This window comes from Bacillus rossius, chromosome 16, assembly GCF_032445375.1.
Source record: "Bacillus rossius redtenbacheri isolate Brsri chromosome 16, Brsri_v3, whole genome shotgun sequence".
NCBI lineage: Eukaryota > Metazoa > Arthropoda > Insecta > Phasmatodea > Bacillidae > Bacillus > Bacillus rossius.
Window position 1 is genome coordinate 15,064,024 of NC_086343.1, and position 27,089 is coordinate 15,091,112.

Here is a 27,089-nt window from a genome sequence, read left to right on the forward strand (position 1 = left end):
GCATAATTTTTTTTTCTTGTCGGCCAATCAGGCGAGAGTATTTAAAGGCAGGAGAACTTGCAAAAGACTCAGAAGGTAACCGGCTATCCTTAAGATGACGAAAGCAGTGTCTACCGAAACGTCGGTGAAATTTTCGCCTTCGACGCGGCCAGAACCCACAAGCCCTAGAAAGCCTGCTATCCTTATGAGAATTGTTGTGGCATGAAAATAGTTTGAAACCAGAATGGCTTCTTTCGGTTCTCACCCCCCTCTCCCTTTGTATCTCTCTCTCTCTCTCCCCCTCGTGCGTGACTGTGTGTGTGTGTGTGTTCGCGCGCGCCGGGAGCAGAGTCGTGCGCGGGCGTGCACTGCGGCGAAGGGAAGAAGTGCGTGGTGCGCAAGGGCCGGCCCAAGTGCGTGTGCTCGCCCAGCTGCCGCGGCAGCGGCGGCGGCGGTGGCGGCGGCGGCGGGGGCGGCCGGAGGCGGCAGAGGTCGCCCGTCTGCGGCACGGACGGACGCGACTACGCGAGCGCGTGCCGCCTGCGCAAGCACGCGTGCCGCAACCGCAGCAGCACCCTCGCCGTCGCGTACTACGGCCGCTGTCAGAGTGAGTACACTTCAATTCCCTTCTTCTTCTTCACCGCCACCCCCCCTCCCCCCGGCACCCCACAAACAAACACACACACTCTCGTGTTTCTAGGACGGATCCACGATTATCTTGCGGATTCATTTCACTCCAAGCTTTATGCGCGATCAAGCCCTTTTTAGAAGTGCTCATGGGTGTATCGAACGTGATTCATTAATAGAGACCCGGAAAATTCGCGGGTTCATTTCGTGTCATGCTAAAATTCAAATAATTATTTATACCTTAGTGCTGCTTCTGTCATTGGCTCACTGTTAATCTGGAGGACTGAAAGGCCAATTAGAGACCCTCGCTCATAGAAGTGTCGAATCACAGGCCACCCAGTCGAGACGTCTCACAAGTAAGCAGCCAAATGAACAGTTGGCATTTGCCCGAGTGCGTAGAGGATATTGGAGTCTATCCTGGAGGTCATTGAACCCGCGAATTTTCCGGGTCTCTATTCATTAATCACTTCTCCTTGTTCATAACTGGCTCAGGCTCGCCAAGGGCGTAACAAAAGCACTGTAGGCCAATCAGCGTGAAGGCAGGTGTGAATGTGCTTAAAGTCTATTTTATCTACGCTATGAATCCGCGAAATAATCGTGAGTCTGTTTGTATGGTTCAATGTCAAGGTGGTTGGTGTGCGAGGTAATAGTTGCTTATCACGGATCCATGTGGTACGGGATGCTTGCTTGGACTCAACCAAAACTTGTGTTGAAAAATAAACTGTGATCGTTATTTGAATACAAAAAAAAAAAAAACCTCACAAGACCTGACATAACATGTTTGTATTGTGAGATTTTTGCTATGTCCAGGATCTTTCGACGTACTATATTAAAACGCAAGCATTATACACAACATGATTAATGTATACAGGATCATGGGATTAACTTGTATACGTGATAAGGAACTTTTACAGACTAAAAAAATTCTCTAATGTTTCCCACGATGCGAAAAAAACAAGGTTCAGTCCCGCTAAGATTCGAACTAGGATCACCTCGTTTGAGCAGGCTGACTTGGGGAGGTAAGGGCCACAGTGATTCTCCCCCTTCGCTCCTCCCAATTGTTTTTTCCCCCATTTCCCTAGGAAGCACAAACCTTTACAAGGAACATCATCTTCACACACGTGAATCAATTACCTTGAGCTGTGAACCTTACGTTGTGAAACCGAACGTGCAAATTTACAGGTACTTTACATCCAGGCGAGAAACTCTTCGATTACAGGTACTTGAAAACCAATTATTTCAATTTATTTTTTCTGGGATTAAGTGAATGTTCAGAACTCTTAACAGGTGTTACTTGTAAAGTAGCGTAAGGAATACTTTCGTAAACACCAAAGCCGTCAGTTCTGTAAGCAAACAAAGGTATAAATAATAAGTTTCCCTAAGTGAAGAAATTACTTATTAATAATATCTTAAAATGCTGTTTTAAACTTTATTTTTCCTAAAGTTCTTATGTTTGGCATAATATAGAATAAGATCGCTTGAATGGAATTCACATAAAATAAGGGATTTCGTCCATTAAACGTTTTTGCCTGGAAACTTAGTAACTGTGTTGCTATTCGGTGAAGAATGAGTCAACGCATAGTGAATCAAAACAGCCTGATTAAAAATTTTTTTTTAATCATATGTATACGTTTAAAATCGAATAATTTGTAAGATTCAGCCAGTTTTCAGCATTTTAATATCAGAGTATTTTTGTCAACTAGGTTAAATATCATTAACTTGGTTTGGTTTGAGTGAAATGTTTTGAGATAACCTTATTTTAGAACTTAGCAGTGTGATTAGAAGATGTTATTCGTCGGTTTTTGTACTTAGGTGTTCTTTTCCACTCTCACCATAACGATAATGCAGTTTTCCGACCCAGTTACAGATATCACCAGTCTCCCCCCCCCCCCCTCCTTCAACGCTTCTTGTGTATCAAATATATTAAGGGGACCAGGATGCTGGAGAGCAAAATATACACCATCCAAAAATGACCCAATGTTTTTTGTTCTTCGATCGGAAACTCTTTTCTTCTTCGTGGCCGTCCTGTGTGATCTTGGGTCGCGTTGATGGTGCATGCAGTTTCAAGAGTGATTACCATCGCAAGTCGAAAATCCATCTACCCGCTTGTTATCCTCGATGGTTCAAAATTACGAGAAAGTTTACTACGCATATTGTCCGCAATCAAGGTATTGATTTTCTTTCACACGAGTTCATAGCGATTTGTAACGCAAAGTAGGTATACTTCCAGGGACGACCTTGGCCCCTCACGAAAAACAACACAACCGACATTACATGAACAGATTATTTCTTCTCGTTATTAAGTTTGCGGTGAGTAGTAAAAGGATGGTAATATTTTAAGTTTCGCAGTCTTTTAGCGGAACCGAGCTAACTTCGGGCGGATCACAAATTCTTGCGCCAAGGTTGTGGAACGAAACCAGGAGTGGCCAAATGGACGTTTCGCAGTGCTGGAGAAACTCACGAGGTGACAGTAGAGTCGGTATTGGCTGCCCACAGCCGGCTGACGACGACCTTGTAGCACACGACTGTTAGTTGGTTCCGCGACCCAAGCATGCAGGAATTGTGACGTTATCTGAGTCCTTGCATGGGAGCGGTCTCATTTTATGAATGACAAAGATTGGTTGCATGAAACAACACTTTCTTGGTTTGCAACATTAACTAGAATTACATGGAAAAGTTTAAAAAAAAAACGTATAAACTGTGTATGCAGAACTTGAATGGTGTTGGTCTGATTTCAGCAAACATGAAAATGTTCAACAGAAATTATGATACTAACTGCAATGTGTAGTTTTCTCTTTTCTTCCTTGTAAAAGTTGAAACTGTTTTCCAACTAATTTGGTTCTTCCTTAGCACTCAATGATTTCAAAATGTAACTTGTAAGTAGTTTGTTAGTATAATAATGTATTGATGAAAGTAGAAATATAAAGATAGTACCAAAGCATGAAAACTATATGACAATGAAGCATGAGTAATATAACTAGAGGTGTCATGGCCCTGTAACAAAAAGGAGAATGGACGTGCTAGATAATAGCATCGTGGCCCTTTTTATTACTACTTAGTTGCATGTGGTTGCATATGAAATGACTTAGTACAACCAAAACTGACTTTTATACTGTGTTAAGAGTTTCAGTTTACTTAGCACTTTGAATGATGTCATGTAGGTTTTAGGTAGAATTTTTTTTTACAATGGTTTGCACGCATTTAGAAAGCATTTAGTTGTTGAAATAACATTTAGTTACTTAGTGGTGGTAATTTACATCATAGTGTATTATGTACAGTCGCTCCGAGTTCTCCAAGCACACGAAGTCTTTGGCCACATTCCACACCTTGGTAAGAACGCAGAATATTTCGTAACCAAACTTTATTACCACTTTACAGGGGCAATAAATAGTTCGTTGGAGACACGCTAGTTGTGAACAATATCAGTATAGGTTATGCAAACGAAATAATTCGGTGTGACTGTTGAGTAGTAACAGTTATTTCCGGAATTTTACTCACTGTTTATATGCGATTTGGACAGTGAAACTGTCTGTGTCCTAGGAGTTTTCAACTCTTCGTATTAAAGACTCTTAGTGAAGGCCATGCTGTCGAATTGCATGCCATGATTCTCTCCGAAGTTCTTTTTTTCTCATCATCTTTACGCATTGGAAATAAAAAAAAAACTGTTGTCATCATGAGGAACCTGATGCCTCGTCCCTGTTGCCAACTACTGCTGCATGTACCTAACTTGTTGTGTCGGCCGTCACCCCGAAGAGAGGGAAAAGGGGTTTATGGGTGCTTCATCAACACTCCCCCCCCCCCCACCACGAAATTTCCCCGCCGTCCTAAATACGTCCCTTCTTGCCGGAGCTCATCCCTCGCAACCATACGCAGGTGATTTATTCCCGCCCGGAAAGTTGGCTGGCGCGACTCGGCGGCGCCTCTGTCTTTACCCTCTGGTCCGGGAATACACGACGTGGCGACAAGACGCCACTGTAGTTCGTGAGCGGGATGTAGGGTGATGGTGGTGTGGCGGGGGGGGGGGGGAAGAGGGGGGGGGGGTGCAAGGGCTTACACAACTCTTGACATGTCCTTGCGTCTCTTACTTTGGCACTCCTGGCGATAAAACATCTCAGAAGCGGCCGTGTCATTAAGAGACGTGGCCAAAAGTGTTGATAAGAATGATATTCCCATCTAGAAATTGCGAATGAAATATTAAAAAAAAAAAAATAATATTAACGTTGTGAGAACTGTGGTTGAGGTTTGTGTTGGTTCCTTGATAAACTCGTGTGACCATGGTACGAAACGGTTTAAAAAAATGCCAATTCAAATATCTCAAACATAAATATCTAGCGGCGCTCCGCCGTGCATTTGATATATCTCCTAGCTGCGCCATAATTATCCTTGTGCTCACCCTTCTCGATTATTGTCATGATATTTCCTGCAGAGATCAATCACTGGCATGACAAGAATCTTATTCATAGGGATTCTCTAGTTTTATTTAGTGGATTCGTGAGTTTATCCATAGCCAATTACAGCAAGATTCAGCGAAATTGATGTAACTATGTACATATATATGATACACAAAGAGAGAATTTCATGCAAAAGCTGGTTTGTTCCTTCTACAATTTTCAGAGTATGCCTACAGAATATCAAGGGATATGGTCAAAATTTATAATCAGGCGGTTTTAAAAAGTTATACTTGGTTGCCACTAATAAACGCGCGATTTCCATAATATATGCAGAATATCAGCTTTGTAATTTTCTGAATTCGATTAAATGCTGCCGGAACTTTTAATCTCAAAAATATGAAAATTAGAGTGCTAAATATGTAATTATTATCTATTACGTTGTTACAAAGGCATTTTCATAACTTCAGATTTAAGTGCTGATGCAAATTACTTACCAGCATCTTGAAAGTTAAGGAAATAGGAAAGCACATATTAAGTAGTTGCTCAACTATCCGCCTTGTGTAGGCATGTAAACTTAATTTGGAAGAGAAAAGCACCCAGTGCAGCCGACCTGAATTAAATCATAACTTTCTGAGACACTAACTTGATTACAAAAAATATGCTTGTTTACGGCAGCGATAAAATATAAAAATTGTAGTCAATACTTTAAATTTGATCAGTTACGTAAGATAAACGCAATCCTAAGTGAATTCACATGTTTCACTAATTCACTGGTGCTCAAATTTAACGATAAAAACAAAATCATAGTAGTTACTCTCCCCAGTGATTATATTATTCGTGGATGATGTATTATGATGTGGTTCTTCTGTTAGTGTGGAAAGAAAAATCTTGCACAGACGTAAAGATTAATGAAAAATATAAGACTCCTTGATGGATAGTTGGGTACAGTTTCGAAGAAAGAATTTTAGCTACCCTTAGCAAACGCATATAGGTTACCTTGGACAGCGCTCGAACCATATCCAATTCACTATTTTGGGCCCTAAATTGACCACATGATTATTTATGAAAAATACACACAATAATGGGCACAGAAGAGATATGAGAGTTAAATAGTACAAATATTAACAATATGTTATAAAGAATATACGTTTATTCAAATATTGTAAACAGTATGAACAAATTTAAAAAATAAAACGTGCCCACAATCGTTGTATCTGACAAAATTTTCCATACAAACATAACCCCCCAGAGTATAAAACACAGGAGTTCGAGTCGCGTGTGCGAGAGCTGTATCACATTTTTCACTAACAGCAAATATTTCCCTTGCTATAAGACGATTTTAAATTCAGATTAAATAAGTTTCTGTGCTGCTAGATGAGCTTATTCGATGATAAACGGGTCCCAGTACGATTGGACGAGTTTAAGCAGGGCCCCCACATGGCCGGTGCTACCGTTGCTATGGCAACGGGGCCCATGGGTCTAGGGGTCCTGCGAAGGAAAGGAAAAAAAACTTAAAACAAAAAAGTAGTCAATTTTTTAAATAAATCATAGAGAATAATTAAACAGTAAAGCCTAAATTTAGTTACCGATGAAATATTACACCAGAGTAATATTATCCGTAATACGCTGTGCGTACAGAACGTGTCTGAATCCACAACTCTGAGTAACAAAACCGCCACCAATTGACGTGACTACCATGTTGACAGTGCAGAACACTTACACTCATTCATTTGCCATCATTCAAAATGAATTTACGTTGACAATCGAAACACTGACTTAAAACTAGTTTTTAACGTGTTTTAAAAAATAATTGTGGAAAGGTTAAAAAAAAAATATATATATAACTAAAACAATGTACATAAAGGAAAAAAAAACAATTTAAAAATAAATTTAGGGGGGGGAGGGGGGGGGGGGGAGTGGCATCATGACTTCTAGCAACGGGGCCCACAGAATGATGTGTGGGGGGCCTGAGATTCAGTGCCGTTAGACACGAACTGACAGTTTGGACGCTGTACGGGGGGGTGTGGCATCATGACTTCTAGCAACGGGGCCCACAGAATGATGTGGGGGGCCTGAGATTCAGTGCCATTAGACACGAACTGACGAGTTTGGACGCTGTACGGGGGGGTGTGGCATCATGACTTCTAGCAACGGGGCCCACAGAATGATGTGGGGGGCCTGAGATTCAGTGCCATTAGACACGAACTGACGAGTTTGGACGCTGTACGGGGGGGCGTGGCATCATGACTTCTAGCAACGGGGCCCACAGAATGATGTGTGGGGGGCCTGAGATTCAGTGCCGTTAGACACGAACTGACGAGTTTGGACGCTGTACGGGGGGGGGGGGGGGTGTGGCATCATTACTTCTAGCAACGGGGCCCACAGAATGATGTGGGGGGCCTGAGATTCAGTGCCATTAGACACGAACTGACGAGTTTGGACGCTGTACGGGGGGGCGTGGCATCATGACTTCTAGCAACGGGGCCCACAGAATGATGTGTGGGGGGCCTGAGATTCAGTGCCGTTAGACACGAACTGACGAGTTTGGACGCTGTATGGGGGGGGGGGGGGGTTTGTGGCATCATGACTTCTAGCAACGGGGCCCACAGAATGATGTGAGGGGCCTGAAATTCAGTGCCGTTAGACATGAACTCGACGAGTTCCGACGCCACGCGGGCGAGCTGTCATGCGCGGGGCCTTTTGTGGTGTCGCAGGCTCGTGCGACAGGATCCGCTGCCAGGCGGGCAAGCACTGCCTGCTCGACCAGAACCTCACGCCGCACTGCGTCAAGTGCGCGCAGCGCTGCGCCGCGCCGGCCGCCGCCTCCAAGGCCGTGTGCGGCGCCGACGGAGTCACCTACCAGAGCGCGTGCCACCTGCGCGAGGCGGCGTGCCTCAAGGGCAAGGCCATCCCGGTCGCCTACAAGGGACGCTGCAAACGTAAGAGCCCTTCTTCCCCCACCCCCCCTGCAACCCACCATCCACCCCTTCTTCCTCGCGTCCAGTGGTGTAGGCGTCCAGGATTTGTGTATCGGGGGTGTGTTAATCCCATTCGCATCTACAAGCGTACTAGTGCGCAGCTGTTTTTTTCTGGCCGATAACACCATAGGCGTACCGGTACGCAAAATGGCTAATCTTCCCGGAAAAAACATTGAAAAAAATCCCTTTAGAATGAAAATGACCCCTCAGAGTAGCTAGTATTGTTATAACAAAGGTATATTATCGTGAAACATAAACTATTTTTTAAATTTTATTTAAAGAATAAAAATATAATGAAAATAGAAAATAACTTTAATAATAGTAATATATAAAAAAGTTTATGGATTCCATGGTATGTCTAACATTAAAGTGAGTGGATGCACATGGGTTAAGAAGCATGGCCCCCCCCCCCCACCGTTTTAAAGCGGGGGGTCCGGGGGTCCTCTCCCGGGAAAATTTGGATTTTAAGGTGTAAAATAGCGCTATTTTAGCAGTTTTCGATACTTAAATTTAAATATTGTAATGGTAAAAATTTTATTAATTATTTATATGAAATTTTTTTTGAGTGATGAATAAGAAATTTAATTAAAGATTTGGTGCTAAGAAGGGGGGGGGGGGTGTTGAACCTCTAAAACCCCCCTCTGGCTACGCCCCTGCTCGTGTCTCCTCGCGGAATAGGGAAATAATACACAAGGTCCGAGTCTAGGCGAGGGGGACTTCAGTGTACTGCACGTACCAACATTGCGGCCGTTTGTTTACAAATGCATCAGCTGTACCTGTATTGGAGGTTAAATGGGAGAAAAATGCCAATTTCATTTATATTATGAGGATTCATTTTGATTTTCTAATATACGTAACACAAACATATTAACCAGAAATATTTTGATCTAATTTACTTCCGAACAGCTTAACTTCAGTCGCTAGTAAAAGCAGGCTATAGAACAGCTGTTACAAATATTAAAAAAAAAAAAAAAAAAAAAATGCCCGCCATACTGGTATGTCCCACTCAGCCATTAAATCAGACAAAAATTGGTTTGGGGAAAACGGCTTCACGTCTGGCGGTCTTTCGTGGCCGCGTGATGGCCGATGGAAAGCCTAGCATTCACCGACCTCGACCATGTCCTGAACATGTCCGAAGCTCGAAGCTCGCAGCTCGCTCGAACATATTCGTGCTCGGAAGGGGGAAAAAAAAAACACATTTGTAACGAAAATTAGAATAAATAACAATTATTTTTAGGTTAATTTTCATGTATATGACAGACCTAACCTAACAGCCCCGGTGAGGATCGGGAAAAGGAGGGGGGGGGGGGGGACAAACGTGGACAAACGTGGATAATGCTGGTGTCTGACTCGGGGTATGTGAATATATGTTCGTGTTGTCCAGCCGACAAGACGGTCTGCGCAATGTCTGCGGCCCACCCAGAAACATTGGTAGAAGCGCAGGGTTTGCTTTGTGGAATCTGCTTTGAAGGACTGTGTACTCTATGGAAGTGAATGCATTGTTAACGACGGTAATTATAGTTCATATATCGTCGCGTCGCTTAGCAAACAATACCGCCTTATATATATATATATATATATATATAAGGCGGTATTGTATATATATATATATATATATAAAAGAAATTGACTTTTTGGTTCAAACGCATTCTAGCGGGCGTTTGCATCCACCGATACAATGTGTACGGAAAACATCATATAGATAACAGTAACATCGCACAAAAATGGAACCGCCTAAATATAGAAAGCAGTCAGTCACTGCAGTAAGCTCTCCTTGCTTCGTGGCTCCAAACTGAGGTAATAGGAGTGAAGTTGGTTTTTAAAATGTTGTTTTAAAATATTAAAAAAATAGCATTATATTAAATATAAACTATATGTACTTGAAAATAAGCAGTTGTTTGACCCGCCTGTAAAGTTACTGAAATGTTGATTAGGCGGTATTGTTAGCTAAGCGACTATATTGTTGTTGACCATTATAAGGCGTAGTCGAGCACCATTTACGCAATGTTTTGGGTGTTGTGATATGTCGATGTTGGCGTAACAAGTAACATTAACTATGTCACATAGCATGCCATCTCCGCCATCTTGTATTACATCATCGCTGCCACATTATATCGAAATTTGACATATCTCCGCGATTTTTTATTTCGTTTTAGTCTGTTATTACATTCCACTTACCAATCAGCCTTCTTGAATTATAATTTTATCCTCCTCCTATATATTCCTCTTGCATTAAGTCACATTTATTCAATTTATAAACTTTTATTCGACCACCATATTGGCCTCTGGTTTGTTTTCAGCCGTCATAGTTTATAACTGTAGCTCCGCCCGCAAATTGAGCAATGAATGTGAAAATAAAGTATAAAATCTGATTCCATCGGGTGTGTTTATATGATTAAATAATAAAAAACTATAATTCATACATCTTCGGCATTAATTGACTGCCAATAAATTGAGGATTACCTAATGAAATAAACACACAGTTACTGTATTTTCAGTAAATAAATTAATGCCGCTTGGCCTTGAAGAAAAATAGTTAGATGTATGCTGTTAAAATGTTTCTTCCTTTTTATTAATTGTGGAAGTATACTTCGGTTTTTCGTGGTTTTTCGAAATTCTAGGAGAGTTTCTTACAATAGGCAAACGCTCTTTACAGCTGGTATGTTAAGTCGAAGCGATGACATCATCAGAGAGTAGGAGAAAGTTTGGAGGAGTGAGGCGCTCGATAGTTTGTTTCTATTATAGCACACTTGCTACTTTGCGCTCTTTCATATGCTTACTTCACACTTGCTTACTCGCATACTTACCACGTTCTTATATTTTCTCGTACCTATATCTGTGAAGTTTCGCCTCTAACGCGCGTAGCGGCCACGCACTCGTGGTTTTTTTTTTTGTTTTTGTTTAATGTAGCTTTGGAACACAACATTTAGTTTGACAGCTACATTAAAGACAGCTCAGCGTTCGTAATGTAAAAAAAGAATTTAAAAAATGTTAAATATATTTGACGCCATGTTTGTTCCAACACATTTTTCTTGGCAAATACATTATATAGGTGTTTTTTAAAAGTTGCGATCAATACGCTTAAAACGACCCCCGATGTTCGCGAAAGCAAAATATACACGGACGTGTGTTGCCACACGCGGTTCCGCCATCTTGACGACTTCGGCTCGTGGGGTACAGCAAAAAAAAAAAAAAAAAAAACGCGCATGCGCGCATGACTTTCAACTTGTTAAGCTTAAAACATTTGCATGATGCGCGCCGCATTTTGCTGCGTTTCCGTCCGCATGCTAAAGTTTCGCCCTCAACGCGCCTAAACAAGTATCATTTAAAAAGAAAAAAAAAATCACAGAATATCTTCGAAGGGAAAAGCCGCGACGCGACGCTTCACTGTCGTGGTGATTAATTTTACGATGCCCCGGTTCTCGTAAAGTTGCGAGGTGTGATGGGTTGGGGGGGGGGGGGGGGGAGATTTAGTTTGTCGGGGAGCTTGGCGCCTGGAGGCCATGATTAGTTTCCCCTCCCCTCTTCAATTAACCCCCGCGCCAAACACTCACTAATTACTATTAGCTAACCTCTCTTTCTCCCCCCCCCCCCCCCCCCGCCTCTCCCCCAAGGATGGGGCCACGGCCCAAGACCTACCTTTCGCGACGGCATGATGAGCCAGACACGGCGCAGGGTTTCAGTCAAGTCGTCGATGTCTTATTATGGTACGCTGCAGCCAGAATAATGGTACCCTTTCAATTAGTGGGTAAAAAAATTTAAATAAATCAGTTTAAAAAAAAAATCAAAGTTTCTACAAATACCTATTGAACCAATATCAGGATTTTTTTTTTCAAGACCTTCAAATTAAAATTTTTTTACAATTTTTCTTTACCACAGGGTCGTTTTTCATAAATAAAAAGCAAAATTAAATATTATGCGATACATAGACATCTACATACTTTTTTTAAGTGAGTGCAGATAATTATGTTGGAAATCGAAATCCTTTTCAGAGATAATTTAAACATGGTTTAAGAGGAATTGTAAACTTTTTTTATATTTAAGGTGCGACTATGGACTGAAGCGAGGAGTAAAAAAAAATGCAAATGAGCAACACGCTACTGCAGATTAATGTTTTCGTGATTGGCAGCACCGTTACTGTTTATTTTGGGACTTTTTCATTACTTTCGTGATCAGTTCTTCAGTTAGTTACTTGTTTGCAACTTCCACGACTTTTGTAACATGGATACATCATTTAAATGTGTGTGTATACACACACACATATATACATACATGGTTGCTACAGGACAAGAAAACCAGGAAAATTCTGGGAATTTTAAACGGTCAGGGAATTCCGGGAAATGCTGGGAAAATCAAAACATATTTCTGGAATTTCTTCTTGTGCCAAACAAAATTGAAGCGGAAAATACCGCTCTCATTGACGTTTAGACACTTCAAAAAATTCTGAAACGTTTAATTTCACGAAATTCGGTTGATTTTCCTTTTCATGAATTCTCAGGCTTTTTTCTGTAAACATGTAGTTTAACCAGAGAAAAAACTCTTGATTTACGCATGTTTACATACAAGTTCGATATCCCTTACTCAAAATGTGGTTTCAGGAGAATCTACAGCAATTATCGATAGTATCGATAAAATATCGATAGTTTATCGATAGTAATCGTTTGAAAACACGTATTCTGATTTCAAACTGCGTTAATTTTACTACGCTGCCATTTATTTAATGGGCGTGTGTAGTCTGATGGGCGTGTGTAGTCAATAAACTGAATTTATTTACAATACTTTTGGAGATTACCTGCTACTGCGGATTAATAGATACAAAATTACGAAGAGTTAGGGCTTATGTATTAATATTAAAGAAAATATATGCAACGAATAACTAGAGCGCACGTGTTGTGATGCCGCTGGGGGGGGGGGGGGGGGGGGGAATGGCATCGGGAATCATTTAAATATTCAACACTTAAAAAAATTCGAGAAAAAACAACACGAAGTGCTATGAAGTGTGCGTGTGCATGACCATAATCAGAAAATCTTAAAGGGCGTCTGTATGAAGTGAGTGTGTCGTGAAACTAGCGTTCAAAATCAGTTAACCCCGACTTAGGAAACATTGGTTACCTCAGATAAACATTGAATAAATAATTAGAGGGCCTCAATTCAGTCCAAAACTGTCAGTTCGGACTTGAGCAGTCCGAACTGGGAGCTGGGCTGATCACGTGTAATTTGGAATTTCGCGCACCTAGGCGTCACTCCGGCGGCAGAGACTACGCACGATGGAAGCGCAGTGTATTAAGTTTTGGAGCTCCGCGTATGACGGGTGCAGACTCTTGGAGTTAACGACCAACGGTCTGGTTGTATGGTAGCTGTTGGTATGTTTACGTGTTTGGATATGGGTTGTTAGCGCAGTCTAGTTACTACGCCAATGCCTACTTCCACTTTCTTCAACAAATCCTGCCAGAGCCGTTAGAGAACGTGCCACTAGTACCTAATAGCTGTGCATACCTTTACAAAAGATTCCTTTGAAATTCCAGTTGCCAAGAAATAGTTTTCAATACTTCAATAAAGATATTGTAACTTTGTACAACCTATGGTTATTTTTACATATGTTAAATACGTTTTTCGAGATAGTACGGAGTATTTCGTACGAAAATTGGCAGATAAATTTATATTTTAATTGATTTTTCATCGAAGCAAAAAAAAAATCAAACCATGGAAAAGACAATCGAATATTCAATAATTGGATTTTGTTGTTTTACTATGCTTATTACTGTGCGCCGTAATACTGGAAAGCTATTCATGGGACGGTTTACAAATAACTTTAACCATTGGAGGTACAGGGACAAAGAAAAAACATAAATGCCCGGGTGAGAATTCGAACCCAGTATTACTGCGAACACTATTTTGTATTGATTCAGTTGTTTTCATGTAAATGTATGTAATTTTACATGAATATTTCTGTTCTATTAACAAAAATAAAAATCAGCGAGAGGAACAACGTGTGGTTCCTGCACGACGCATTCTACAAGCGCCGTGCGACAGCGTCTCAGACACACATTTCCTGGACGATGGGTTGGCGTGGTGGTACCCTCATCCATTCCCTACCTCCGGACCATCCAATGAGGTGACATTAAAAAGCCACGTCGAAGTTTGAGACGATTGTGGAACACTACAACGTGTAATGGAGGCTTGTAATTATCAGCATGATGCTCCACAAATGTTTACAAGAGTACGTGACAACATGGTTCGCCGCTGAAACACCTGCGTTGAGGTTAGGAAAAAGATGGAGATTTTTTTTTTGTTGTTTCGGCTTTCCCTCTGCCACCTATTTAATTTATGCCCAGCAATTTTCCGATCATACCATATGTTTTTTTTTTTCGACTAATTTTTTTTTTTCTTGTCGAACCTGCAGCTGAAGTTTGTCGTTCGAACTATTACTTATTCTGTGCACTGTTCCGAGTACCGTGACAAATGACACTGTGGACAATCCTGAAGACGTCAGAGGCTGTCACGGTAAGGGGGAGTTTGTCGGGTGCGGAAGGGTGGATGATCGAGGGGAAGAACGTGACGGTGATGAGGAAAATGGGGGGGGGGAGGTGGGCTGGAGACAGCAAAAAAAAAGGGGGGGGGGAGGGGGAGGGGGAAGGCGAAAGCGCTAATAAACATTTGCATATGGCGGTGACCTTGCGGCGACCTTGAGGCGGCACCGCGCTGAGGTCAATGCCACCTGTTGCTCCTAGTCCCCGCCGCTCGAAGAGGATCACTGCTTGGCCTGCAGTAGGGGAGGGCGGTGGAGGAGGGGAAGACGTAAAGAAGGGGGAGAGGAGGGATGTGCAGCGTCCCAAGCGGCAGACGGTCGAAGCAGCAACCCCGCCTCACTGGGGGGGGGGGGGGGGGGGGGGGGGGAATTCTACGCAACAGACGTCTGCCGTCCGGCTGACTGCAGACGCACTCTCCGGTTGTTCGTGCTTTAGGCCCGAATTCAGAGTTGACCTTCGAAAGCGCATCCAACTCTCATTCATCTGGCAGACTCTCCACCTCTCATACTTCAAAAACGTCTTTCGAATGACTGCCAGCTGAAAGCTTGTTCCCATCCACTTTCAGTGAAGACCTGGCAACATGGCACAAAAATTTTCTTAGATCAAGTACTTGGAGTGTGTGTGAAAAAGCGCCCTATTTCATTTCGATTGTCTTTTGTTTGCTCTCCCGTTGAAAATAATATTTTGTTTGTATTGGACACGAGGTTAGGGTTACCAGACACTGATAATAAAAAAGGACGACATTCATCTCGCAAAAGGAGGACATTTCACTAAAAAGGAGGACAATATATATATATTTAAAAAAAAAAAAACCATGAATTAATTACAATGGAGTACGATATTTTACAATGTTTTGGCATTTAATACAGTTTCAGTATAAAGAATCAAACAAACTACGCATACACAGCATATTAAAAACACGTGCTTCTGCATGTGCTGCTACCTGTCAAGCTGTCATAGTACTACTTACTAGTGGGATGACTCTGCGGACAGCGCGCGCTTTGCCCAAAGTGTAACTGCAGGAATTATCTCACTTTATAAAAAAGCCGGAAATTTTGGAGCATTAAGGAAAATCCGGCCGGACGCAAAAAAATACATAAAAAGGAGGACATGTCCTCCTTTTGCCGGACGTCTGGTAACCCTACACGAGGTTGAGAAATTTTCTGAAGATGGATACGTTGCCTAAAATTATAGTGTTTTCTCCAGATGAAAAAGCGATTATTTTTGATCTCGTGAGAAAGCACAAAACCGTAATCGAAAACAAAACAAAAAAAAAAACAGATGCAGTTTCTTACAGATAAAAAAAATTGTGTTTCGAACTCTTGATCCCGACAAAAATCAAAAACTGGATTTTCATTTTTAAGATCATCAAAAAATCAAAAACCTCGTCAATGTGATTTGTAAATTCATCCAAATCTTCTGCCATCGCTACAAAACACGTGTCTGATGCACACTTTGCGGGCGAAACGATTTCTTTGAAAACGCATATTTAATTCCAAAACATATTTTACATATCTGCCATATGACAAAAATGTTTTAAACAATTACAATCATACATGAACACGTTTTTATGTGGGAATTATATATTAAAACCATCAACTGCTTCGCCGATTTTCAACTGAACAGGCATTCGAATGAGCTTCAGACCACATTCACTTTCAAGTGGTTGGCTCTCCTTATCCAGCAGTCAACCAACCACTGAAAAACGTCTCTGCCGAGCAGCTTCAATGGAAAAGCCTTTCGGTGTGTGGATAACCGTCGAAAGAGCTCTCTGAATTCGGCCCTTAGAGTGGCGGAATGTGCGACATTTCAGTTAGGAACATGTCAACTTCGCTTTTTTATTTGTCAACAGACTAGAATTCAACCGTCATGGGTAGAGACCTGCAAAATTCGCGGATTCGTTTCGTGATATGCTACAATTCAAATAATTATACCTTAGCGCTGCTTCTGCAATTGGTTCACTGTTAATCTGGAGTAATGAGGGCCAATTAGAGACCCTCGCTCAAAGAAGTGTCGAATCACAGACACTCGGTCGAGACGACTCACAAGTCAGCAGCCAATGAACAGGTGGCATTTGCCCGAGTGTGTAGAGTGTAGTAGAGTCTATCCTGGAGATCATTGAATCCGCGAATTTTGCAGGTCTCTAGTCATGGGCTATTTGACGCTACCTAAAGGACTAGACACCAACAGCAAACAACTAATTGGCTTAATCATTAGAGACCTGTAAATTTCGCGTTATAATGTGGTAACAGTCGATACTGTGAATGTATGCACGCTAAATGACCCGTGTCATTGGAGCAAGGGGTATATATTTTTAAATTTCATTTCCTCTTTTTGTCAACTTTGAAAATAACTCACTAAATTAAACAGGTAATTTCTGAATTACTAATGCAAGCTTGTGTGAGATTGCATCTAGTGATTTTAATCTACGTGCTGTATTTTGACTAATGTAAACATTTTAAAAATTGTAACAATTTAAAAATAAATAAAAATCATTTAAGAAAACTGACTAGTTTTTATAAAGTTTAAAGTTAAGAAAATAATAATAAATTTAAGATAAAGTATAGTAATTTTATAGACAAAACCTGTACATTAAAAAGTTAACAGATTATACATATTTAAAGAAAAAGTACAAGTATATAAGTTACACCAGTAATTAAAACCTTACTTAGGTATTGAAAAAATCCATTCATCAGTTAAATGATACAGCCAAACATTGATAAATTTTTTTTTATTCTTGAGACGTGAATGGTCTTGAAGACAATTACAAAAATCTAACAACCATATTTCAGAATCTCGTGCGACCAGGATAGACGGTGAAATGTGGCATCAGCCAATGAACACCTGAGATTAACTTGATTTTTCCAACGTTTATGGATTCTAACCCGGCACCAGAAAATAACGCGCAGGTATCTACTTATCTTGACAGAGGGTAAAGCGTGGCAGAAGCCAATCAACAAATTATACCGCTCTGATTCTGTACAAGAACATCAATTACACCTCAATTATGAGAAAGAAAATAATGCTAAGCTAGTTATGATTATGGGCATGTAATTTATTAGCGAAAATATTTCGAAATCAGCTGAGTATTAAAATATTGTAGAATCATCTGCGTTTCTTGATTGATTTGGTTTCTTTCAGGAACATATTTACTGTTGGTACAAGAAGCACAGCCAGTCAGTGTGGAAGCAAAAGCGTCCTGAATGGCCCAACCAAATAATGCAGACGGTTGCTAATTACTAGAGACCTGTAACATTCGCGATTTCAAATCCGTAAAGGATAGACTCCATGATTCTCTATGCACTCGTGCAAATTACATCTGCTGATTGGTTACCGACTCGTAACACCTGTTGACTGGAATGATCGTGATTCACTAATTCTTCTGTTAAAGATTTTTCATTGGCCCAGAGTCCGTCAGATAAACTGTGGCCTAATCACTGAAGCAAAATAATGTCAAAAGTATTTGGACTCTATCCTATCGCGAAATGAATCCGCGAATTTTGCAGGTCTCTACTAATTACAGTAGACTTACGAAAGTGTGGAATCCAATGTCCGGTAAACCTACTCCAGCACCACCTAGGAATGTACGTACCTACCCAACTAAGCATGGCCTAAAGCTGGATTCAACAATGATCCGTCTCATCCGTCGGTCACCCGTTCCTCCGTCAATCACGTGACCTGCAGCCAATCAGATGGCCGGGAAAATTCTATCCGTCCGTCCGTCAAAACCTTACTAAGCTTTAACTTTCGACAACGGACGGATGAAATGACTTCCAAAATGTTAGCAAGATACCTATTGCCGGCGACTTTTACGGTATCATAAGGTTTTTAAGTATATTTATTTGTTTAGCTGCTTCCATTAAAATAACAAACGGTTGAACATACTTTTAACAACTGGAAATATTTTAATAAATATCACAAAAAAAAAATGAATTTAGTTATTTATGAAGTGCTTAACTTTCATGATCGTCAATATTATATTATATTATATAATATATATACATGATGAATTTTCAACGGTATTTAAGATTTTTGGTCTGTTGTCAGCATTAAAGTGAAAAAGTATTTGACGGACGTGCGGATGATTGTGAATCGCTAGGCTTGTTGACGGACGGACGGACGGACGGACGGATGGCTGACGAACGGGTGACGGATGGACGCGACGGATCATTGTTAGTCCAGCTTTAGTTATAATTAGGGACCGGAAAAATTCGCGGGTTCAATGACCTGCAGGATGAACTCCATAGTTCTACGTACACTCGGTCAAATGTCACCCACTCATTGGCTGCTGTATTGTGAGACGTCCCAACATAGCAGCCTGTGATTCGATAAAGCTTAGGTTGGGTGTTTCTCATTGGCCCAGAGTCATCCAGGTGAGTTGTGAGGCAATAGCAGAGGCAGCACTGAGGTATAACTATTTGTATTTTAGCCTATCGCGAAATGAATTCGCGAATTTTTCCGGTCTCTAGTTATAATGCAGCTGAGTTAATCTAAATAATTTGGAATCTAATTCTGACAGTCAACTCCTGTCTTTAACCCGTCTTACACCTGTTCTGACAGGGAATTTAAAAAAAATACTTTTGTATTTTCATCACATTCCCCGAGATCTGTCGGTTCAGTTTTTCCGATCCCTGGTAGCGCAGTCAGGCGCAAACCGGCTAACGGTGTGAGTGGTTCTGGGTTCCAGTCTCGGGTAGGGCATGAATATGAATTTGTGTTAAATGAAACTGGCCCTTCACAAACTTCACAAGACCCAAACAAACGACAAGTTACTTTTTTTTTTTTTTAAGTTGTATACAGCGACTGGCTGTTTGAGCCAAGGACGCTGTTTCGTTTCTTGGTTTTAAATGGAGAATTTTTTTTCACCCGCGGGAAATTTCCTTCCTGGGTTCTGTTCTGGGCGCGGTGTCGTATGTTCATCGCCACACAGCGGAAGGCAGTGTTGAACCACCGCATGTTCATCTCGCCTAGTACGCGGCCGGGGATCAGTAGCAGACTCCAAACCGATCACCCAACGATCATGGTACTAAAAGTAAATCTGTTAGCAAGAAGTCGAAAATTGTTAGTATCAGCTGGAATATACTTTACTCTAAAAGCTTATTTTTCTGCTGTCATCACATATACCAATATCTTTTACACATTGAACTTTATTTAGCCTATTTGGGTAGCACTGTTGCCGAGCAGAAAATATTGGTATCAGTGATTATTGCTGCTTAAAATCTACCCTACTTTCATAACAAAGAACTTTGTTGACTTACTTTATTACAATTGCTTCCCTTTGTCAACTTAGTCCCTATATTATAATGTTTCCTTCAAAACCATAGATGACACAGTTAATAGACGTTAAAACGTATACGATAAATAAACTCATTGAAAAGATTAACCATTATTTTAAAAAAAGAAAATTCAACAATAACGTAAATTCTGTAGACATCATCCGTACAAACTTTGATTTTTTAATGTGTGATACCTTAGCTCTTGGTATACGGCGTTTAGTAGGAGTAATTTCGTGAATGGCACGGAAATCTAATGGAAGGAAATGCGTTGTAAACACGGTGCTGCTATCTGTGGCGAATCGCGCAAACCAAAGTTCACAAAACATAAGGAAAACATAAGGAAAACATTTTAGTATTATTTTTAATGAATTATAATATTTTAATAAAATTTCTTGTCGAAAATAAGGTCCAAAGCCGGGGTTAGGTATTTTTTCAAGTCTTTTTTTCGCTTTTATCGGAGCCGTTTCAATATATAGTTTAAAATTTCGCTCTGTAAATAGAATGATTCGATAGTCGACGTAGATACGGCAACGAATTCTAGCAGCGGGTGCGGGAACTACGTGTGATTTGCGTCCAGAAATTTAGTTGAAAATGCAATTCGTGTATACTTTTCACACTAGGCATTATTTTAAAGAATTATACGTTAAATGTGGTGTCCGAGGCCCGAGTTTCGTATTATAAGTGTATCTGCAACGTGAGAACACATTAATTTTTTCAAACCTTTTTTCGTTTTTATCGGAGCCGGTGCATTATATAGTTTGAAAATTAGGTCTGAAAATGGAATGATTCTATAGTCGATGTAGCTGCTCCAGCAGCGAATTCTAGCGGCAGGCATTCGATTGAGATTCGCGTTCAGTAATGTAGTTGAAAACACATTTTGCGTATATTTATCACGCAGTCTGCAGATCATTAGTGTTAATATTTATTACGAATTATAAACTAACGGCGGACTTTGTAACCGTCATTTTGGACACGCCTTTAGTGGAATTTACTCTCGATATGTTCTTTCTCGTTTAGTTGTATGAAAAACAGCTAGATTAGCATAATAAATTATACGCGGAAGTTCTCCGTCCTGAAATAAATTTTAAAGCTGTATATTTAATGTAAATCATGTTTAACTTGATCATAATTATCATGGAATTACGTACCTGTACCACGGTTGATTTATTAAGGTCTCGAGCTATACCTATATATATATCCTACTTGAATCGATGAACTGACTTTCGCTCGGCGAGCAGTAGCTTGCGAATTATAAAGTTTTTTTATCTGCCTTTACTTTTTTGCAAGCCACGTTTTCTGCAGCTCATCGGATATTTTACGGTACGCGTAATAACATTAATGACAGTTCTACGTTGAGTTTTTTCTTTTTTTTTCGCGAGGGAACGTGTGTATCATCTTAATTTATATACATATATATTTTATTCTATGGAGTATTATGCTGTAATCACAATCGAACGATTTTTTGCGATGAGTTGAATGCTAATATTTTTCTAACCAATCACGTTCGGGTTAATCTGTCGCGACACAAATGGCGGACGCGACAGACTTCCCGATTGAACATATTTTCTATTTTGATCGCGTCGCGTAGAAACTTGTTTTTGAAAGATAGGATTACCAACTTACCAGTCTAACTATTACTTTCAAGATTTTGTTAACCACATTTATTTGTGAAAGCCTTGAAATGTATTCACGCACATGAATTTGCCAACTGAATATTAACATTAATTAATCATATGTGTCTCAAACATGTTGATTAAAAAAAACTTACAAATATTGATGGTTGTCGTATGTTTGATGCTACGTAGTGTCAAGAAACTTTTCTATTTAATGGTTTGTCCTTTTTGTGCGAGTGAAAACCACGTGTTCACATTTATGCGACTTTTGGCTTTCGCATCGCTCCGTCGCGTTATTGTAGTTCCAGTATTAAGCGTGAATATTAGGAGTGGCGTGCTCTCTACCGCCATTCACTCTTTACAGTCAGTTTCGAGACCCACCGCTAGTCTACGCCACCGTACAGCACCGCGACTGTAGGCTGAGGCCATGTTTGAAATAGTCAGTTCGTAATTTTGTAATATTGTAAATTTCAATTCGGATGCATTCATCATTCACACACTGGACAGTCGGAGTTTAAAAATTGTGATATTATATTTTGGAATAAAAACAAAAAAAAAGCTCATGTTTTAAACGCCACTTATATAATTTTATCACTAATAGTTTTCACTGAAATAATCGTATAAAAATATTTTAACGAAGTTATTTGTCATAATTTTTTTTTCTCGCCACATGCAATTTTAAGTTCAAAATAAGTCAACAAAAACACCCACGTTTTTATTTAAAATTTTAAAAGCGACATGGAAATCGTTTTTGTTGTTATTATTATTTTGTGGGCTACTTTGGACACAAAAAAACTCATTGGTTTGAAATATCGGAACTGTGAAACGGGAATGAAAAACGTATTCCTGCGGGTCACCCATGGAAATCGTACAGATTTTCTCCCCATTCGCATGCATAACCGTTTGCAGTCTAGTGTGTTGCCAATCGACAACGCGTGTTTCGTACGTCTCTACGGGTTGCCAATGCTTTCAGTGTTATTCCACTAAAAAGTGCACTTCAAACATCCTGCATCGCAGTTTCCCGCCTTGCGGAACCACTCGTCGTCCACAGTTCTGTGCCTCGCGCGGAGAAACTAGGGCCGGTATTCCAAGACACAAGAATAAGGGTTTAGGTGTTCAATATGCTACACCTGTACCCTAACCGTATTCCTAGTGCATGATAGGACACGGCCAGTCCCTTATTTTTACGAACGGATTTTTCTGTCCTATACGTGACATATCTGTATAAACCGGAAGAATTCGCGAATTCAATTCGTGACATGCTAAAATTAAAATAGTTAACATTTGTGCTGCTTCTGCTAGTTGTTCACAGTTAATCTGAGGTATTTTTGACAAATTAGAGAACAATAATCAAAGAAGCATCGACTCGCAAGTTACCCAGTTGAGACGCCTCACAAGTCAGCAGCCAATGAACAGGCGACGTTTGCCATAGTATTCAGAGGCTCGTGTGGAGTATATCCTGGAGGTCATTTAATTAGCGAATTTTTCCAATTTGTACCTTATCTGTTGCCCAAATTACGCGCATGCGCAGAACTCATTTTTGTTGTTGATTACATCCAGATGGCGGACCCGCTTTTGGAGCCATTAACTCGCATATATTCATTTTTGTGACCATCAGGAGACGTACAACCGTCTTGGTGTGCCAAATGAAACTTTATGATAGCGAAACTAGCCTGGAAAACATTTCGTACGCTTTAATGGTCACAACAAGAAATTATCGAAACTTAAAAAGTACTTGAGAAAATTAGAAAGGCGGTTATATATTTTTTGGGCGATGGTGCTGCTATCTCTAGTATTTTTTTGCTGTAATAATTGTATCGATGATTACGAAACGTCCGTTCGAACGCGTTGAAACCAGTTTCTAGCCTCGCGCAGGGCACCGTTTTTTAAAACTGGTGCCGATTTTGTTCCTTACTGGGATACGGTTTAGACACGTATTGGATTACTGCCCGCGAGTTAGGTTACGGTAGTGTCCCAACAAGCAGGGCCGGTGCAAGGTAAATTGGCGCCTTAGGCGAAAAACCTTAATGCCCCCCCCCCCAACCCAGACACCCCAAAAAATTTCCTTGCCTCAAAATACATCACGTAAGCCTAAGATTTTGTCAACAATCAAATGTAAGCAGGCTTGTGTTTTTTTTTAACTTTTTTACTTATTACAAATCATAAACAGGTCACCGTGGACTTTAAATAATTACTTATATCAATATAAACATTCCAAACTGTTACAAAAATCCATTTTCATCTAGTTTCAATAATCGTTAAACATATTATATGAGCTGTTGTGTGTCGTGCTGCGCCGCCCCCCAGCTACTTGGCGCCCTAGGCGGTTGCCTAGTTCGCCTGTATGGACGCGCCGGCCCTGCCAACAAGGCCGTGCTTATTCGCTACCTCACCCGAACGTCTTGAAATACCGCTCTAGGAGCGGCATTCTGTAGTGAGACGACTGGTGTCGGGCTTATTTTAGGATTTCGGGCAAGCAAACTGCTCCCGGCCTGCAAACCCAGGCACCGAGGCGCATGCCCGGCTCAGTGCTGCCAAGTACTGCTTATTTTCAGTCATTGTTACTAAGGCCATGTGTAGAGACCTGCAAAATTCGCGGATTCAATGACCTCCAGGATAGACTCTACTACACTCTACACACTCGGGCAAATGCCACCTGTTCATTGGCTGCTGACTTGTGAGTCGTTTCGACTGGGTAACCTGTGATTTGACACTTCTTTGAGCGAGGGTCTCTAATTGGCCCTCATTACTCCAGATTAACAGTGAACCAATTGCAGAAGCACTGCTAAGATATAATTATTTGAATTGTAGCATATCACGAAATGAATCCGCGAATTTTGCAGGTCTCTAGCCATGTGTAATTTTTGGGAAGGGATTTCTAGACCAGCCGCCTGTTAAAACTTTGTAGTATTACCTGTGTTTCGTGGTTGGTTGGGTTTATTTCAGGTACATACATGCCTGCTGTCAGCACACCAGTCATATAAATCCAGCGCGGGAGAAAACGCGTCGTGAAAATGGCTCGGTCAAATAGGGCAATCGCCTTTCTTGTAGACGGCCGCCTATTATCATGCTGCTTTTGTGTAAACCACGTGGAAGATTTTGTCGCTCTCCTGTGCAGTACTCTCGCGATATCGTGTCGAGCTAGATAGTCGAGTACTCACGTTTAAGAGATGCTTCATTGCGTTCATGATAGAACTTGCATTTTATCAACCAGGCTAAAATCAAGTTAGAATAATATGTTTCCCCAAAATTTTAAAAATAAATAAATGTAAGCGAGTGTTTCAGTACTCGCCAGTGATGTGTGTAAACATCTAACCTTGATAATGAGTAAATACGTGTTTTCTAATGTTGTTCATGTTGCAGATAAACTTATAATACGAAACTCGGACTCTAAATTCAACGTAGATTTCTTTAATGCAGAGCATGATAAATAAACTGACAATAAAATATTCGCTTTTCAAGTAACAAAATTTCTGGCGCGAAGCGCACACATACTTTCTGCACCCGCCGCTAGAACTCGCTGCCTGAATCGTAAACGTTGCTTGCCACCATTCCGCGCAGATAGCAGCACAAAACAACAGGAAATCTTAAACTATTAAAAACGGTTCCGATAAAAGTTAAAAAAAAAAAAATTGAAAACGTCCTAATCCTCGGCTTTGGAAATGATTTTAGACAATGAATTTTATCAAAATATTGTACATCTTGTTATAATGCACAAAGTTTTCACACACGCTAGAAGTTATAATTCTATGGAATTTCTAAAATATTGACCTGAAACAATTTAAAACGCATTTTATAACACTAAGTATATTTTTATTTTTATTTTTTCTTAAGCGACTGAAATCAGTCTGTAAATACTTCCTACAAACAAACCTTAACCTTATTGAACTGATTTAACATTAATATATTATTATATTTATCAATTTATTTTAAAAAAGTAAAAAAAAAGTGTGATATCCGCATCCAGAAATTTTGGTATTTGAAAAGCGACATGCTGGGCTTAATTAAAAAAAAAAAAATCTACGTTACAATCCAGGGGGGGGGGGGGGGGGGTTTGTGCATCTTAACATCTCGTTACTCAGCTACTTCAAGAAGAACGCAATCTTCGCCTCGTCGATGGGTTTTATTTTATTTCCCTCCAGCAACGCCATGGGGAAGGGGGGGGGGGGGGGGCTGGGCTGCATCCCGGTCGCTGACGTCACCGGGTAAGAAAGGTGGCTGCGCGAGAAGGGATTTTGGAGAGGGGGAAGGGGGAGGAAGGGAGGGTGTCGAACCCTGGCAACGCTGCGGTCGCCGGCGCGGAGGCGCCTCTTTGGCCCGGGCTTGAACCCCCCCCCCCCCCCCCCACCCTCACCCTCCTCGCGAGGTCGGCGGTTCGAGGACCGGCGGGCGTCCAAGTGTCCGCGTCGCCACAAGAGCTCTCCGCCTCTCCCGCCGTGCCCGCACGTGGGACATTGTTCGAGGAGGGTCCACACTTGGAAGCCGACTTTACCTCGAGTACAACATATAATTGCGCGCTTCATCGTGCACCTACGCCAATCTGAAAAATTAAGCTTAGAAAAATGCGTTACTATCGTGATTGGACTGGATAAAACAAATGTGAACATGGACAAGCCCATTTGGGTAGCAAAAGCTTATTTGAAGCACATTTACACCTGCTTCACGCTGATGATTGGATCACAGTTGCTCTTGACACGCCTTTGACGACCCTGAGCCAGTTGTGAACAAGGATAAGTGGTTACTACATCACGCGCAACTCGTCAAAGTAAGTCTCGTCGTCGTTAGTCCACAATGTTAGTCTGTGCTGTTAATTTTTCATGACTAAATTCCTTCCACTGAATTGTTATGCTGTCTGATAACTTAAATTTTGAAATTGTTCATTTGTGCCGTCGTAACTTTGTTGTCCATAATACCTTATTTAAGTTTCGTCGCTGGGTTCATCTGTTCGAACATCAGCTGATTTAGGCTCGTTCTATGTGTATTTATGTTTTCATTTTTATTTCTTATTTTGCATCCTTGAATTTTTTTCCCATTGTCAAAACGGGGAAAATTGAAATGACGTAGGTTGAAAAGAAAATTGTATGAAATCATATGTGACCTTGTTATTAACCAATGAGAACTCTATAATTGCTTGATTATGTTAAGAAACAAGTTTAGCCTGGAGGGAAATATGTCTGCGAAATAATCGTGGCTATAGAATACGGTATGTTTCACGCAATAAATTTTTATGCGTGAACAGAATTTTCGTACTGCGTATTGCAGCACCATCAGTATTGGTAGTATGTGGATGAATCACACGCTTCGGACTTTTTTTATTGGCTCCTAGTCTTTCAGGGTGCGTCAGATAATCGGAAACGGCTCATAGCGGTGATTGTAATGTACAACAGTTTGCAGTCTAGTTTGTACCCAAACAACAATGCGGATTCGACAGGGCCTGGTTTGTCAGAGATGTATCTGTAAATCCGTACGAGTTTTTAGAGTAGTCTTCTTACATGGAGTTTTGTCACGAAAAACTACAATGATAATGTATGTCACTTAAGTTTATAGTCGCAAATTATTTATGAATACTTGGCGAGTATCCACTAAAATCACGTGCAAAACATCTTAGAAAATATTTTTAGATTTTCAACTAAAAAAAAGTAGATGTTGAGTATAGGAGATAAATTTCGCAATACATTTGCTCATGTTTAATTTT

General features: G+C 40.7%; 1 protein-coding gene across 2 annotated transcripts in view; it reads left to right on the forward strand.

Moving 5' to 3' along the window:
* The window catches only part of LOC134540424 (follistatin), a 208,758-nt gene that overhangs the window by 110,303 nt on the left and 71,366 nt on the right, over nt 1–27,089 (forward strand). For both annotated transcript variants that reach the window (XM_063383163.1, XM_063383164.1), the window contains exons 3-4: nt 329–586; nt 7,712–7,936. In XM_063383163.1, the coding sequence (XP_063239233.1) occupies nt 329–586; nt 7,712–7,936 (483 nt within the window). The remainder of the gene's footprint in view (nt 1–328; nt 587–7,711; nt 7,937–27,089) is intronic.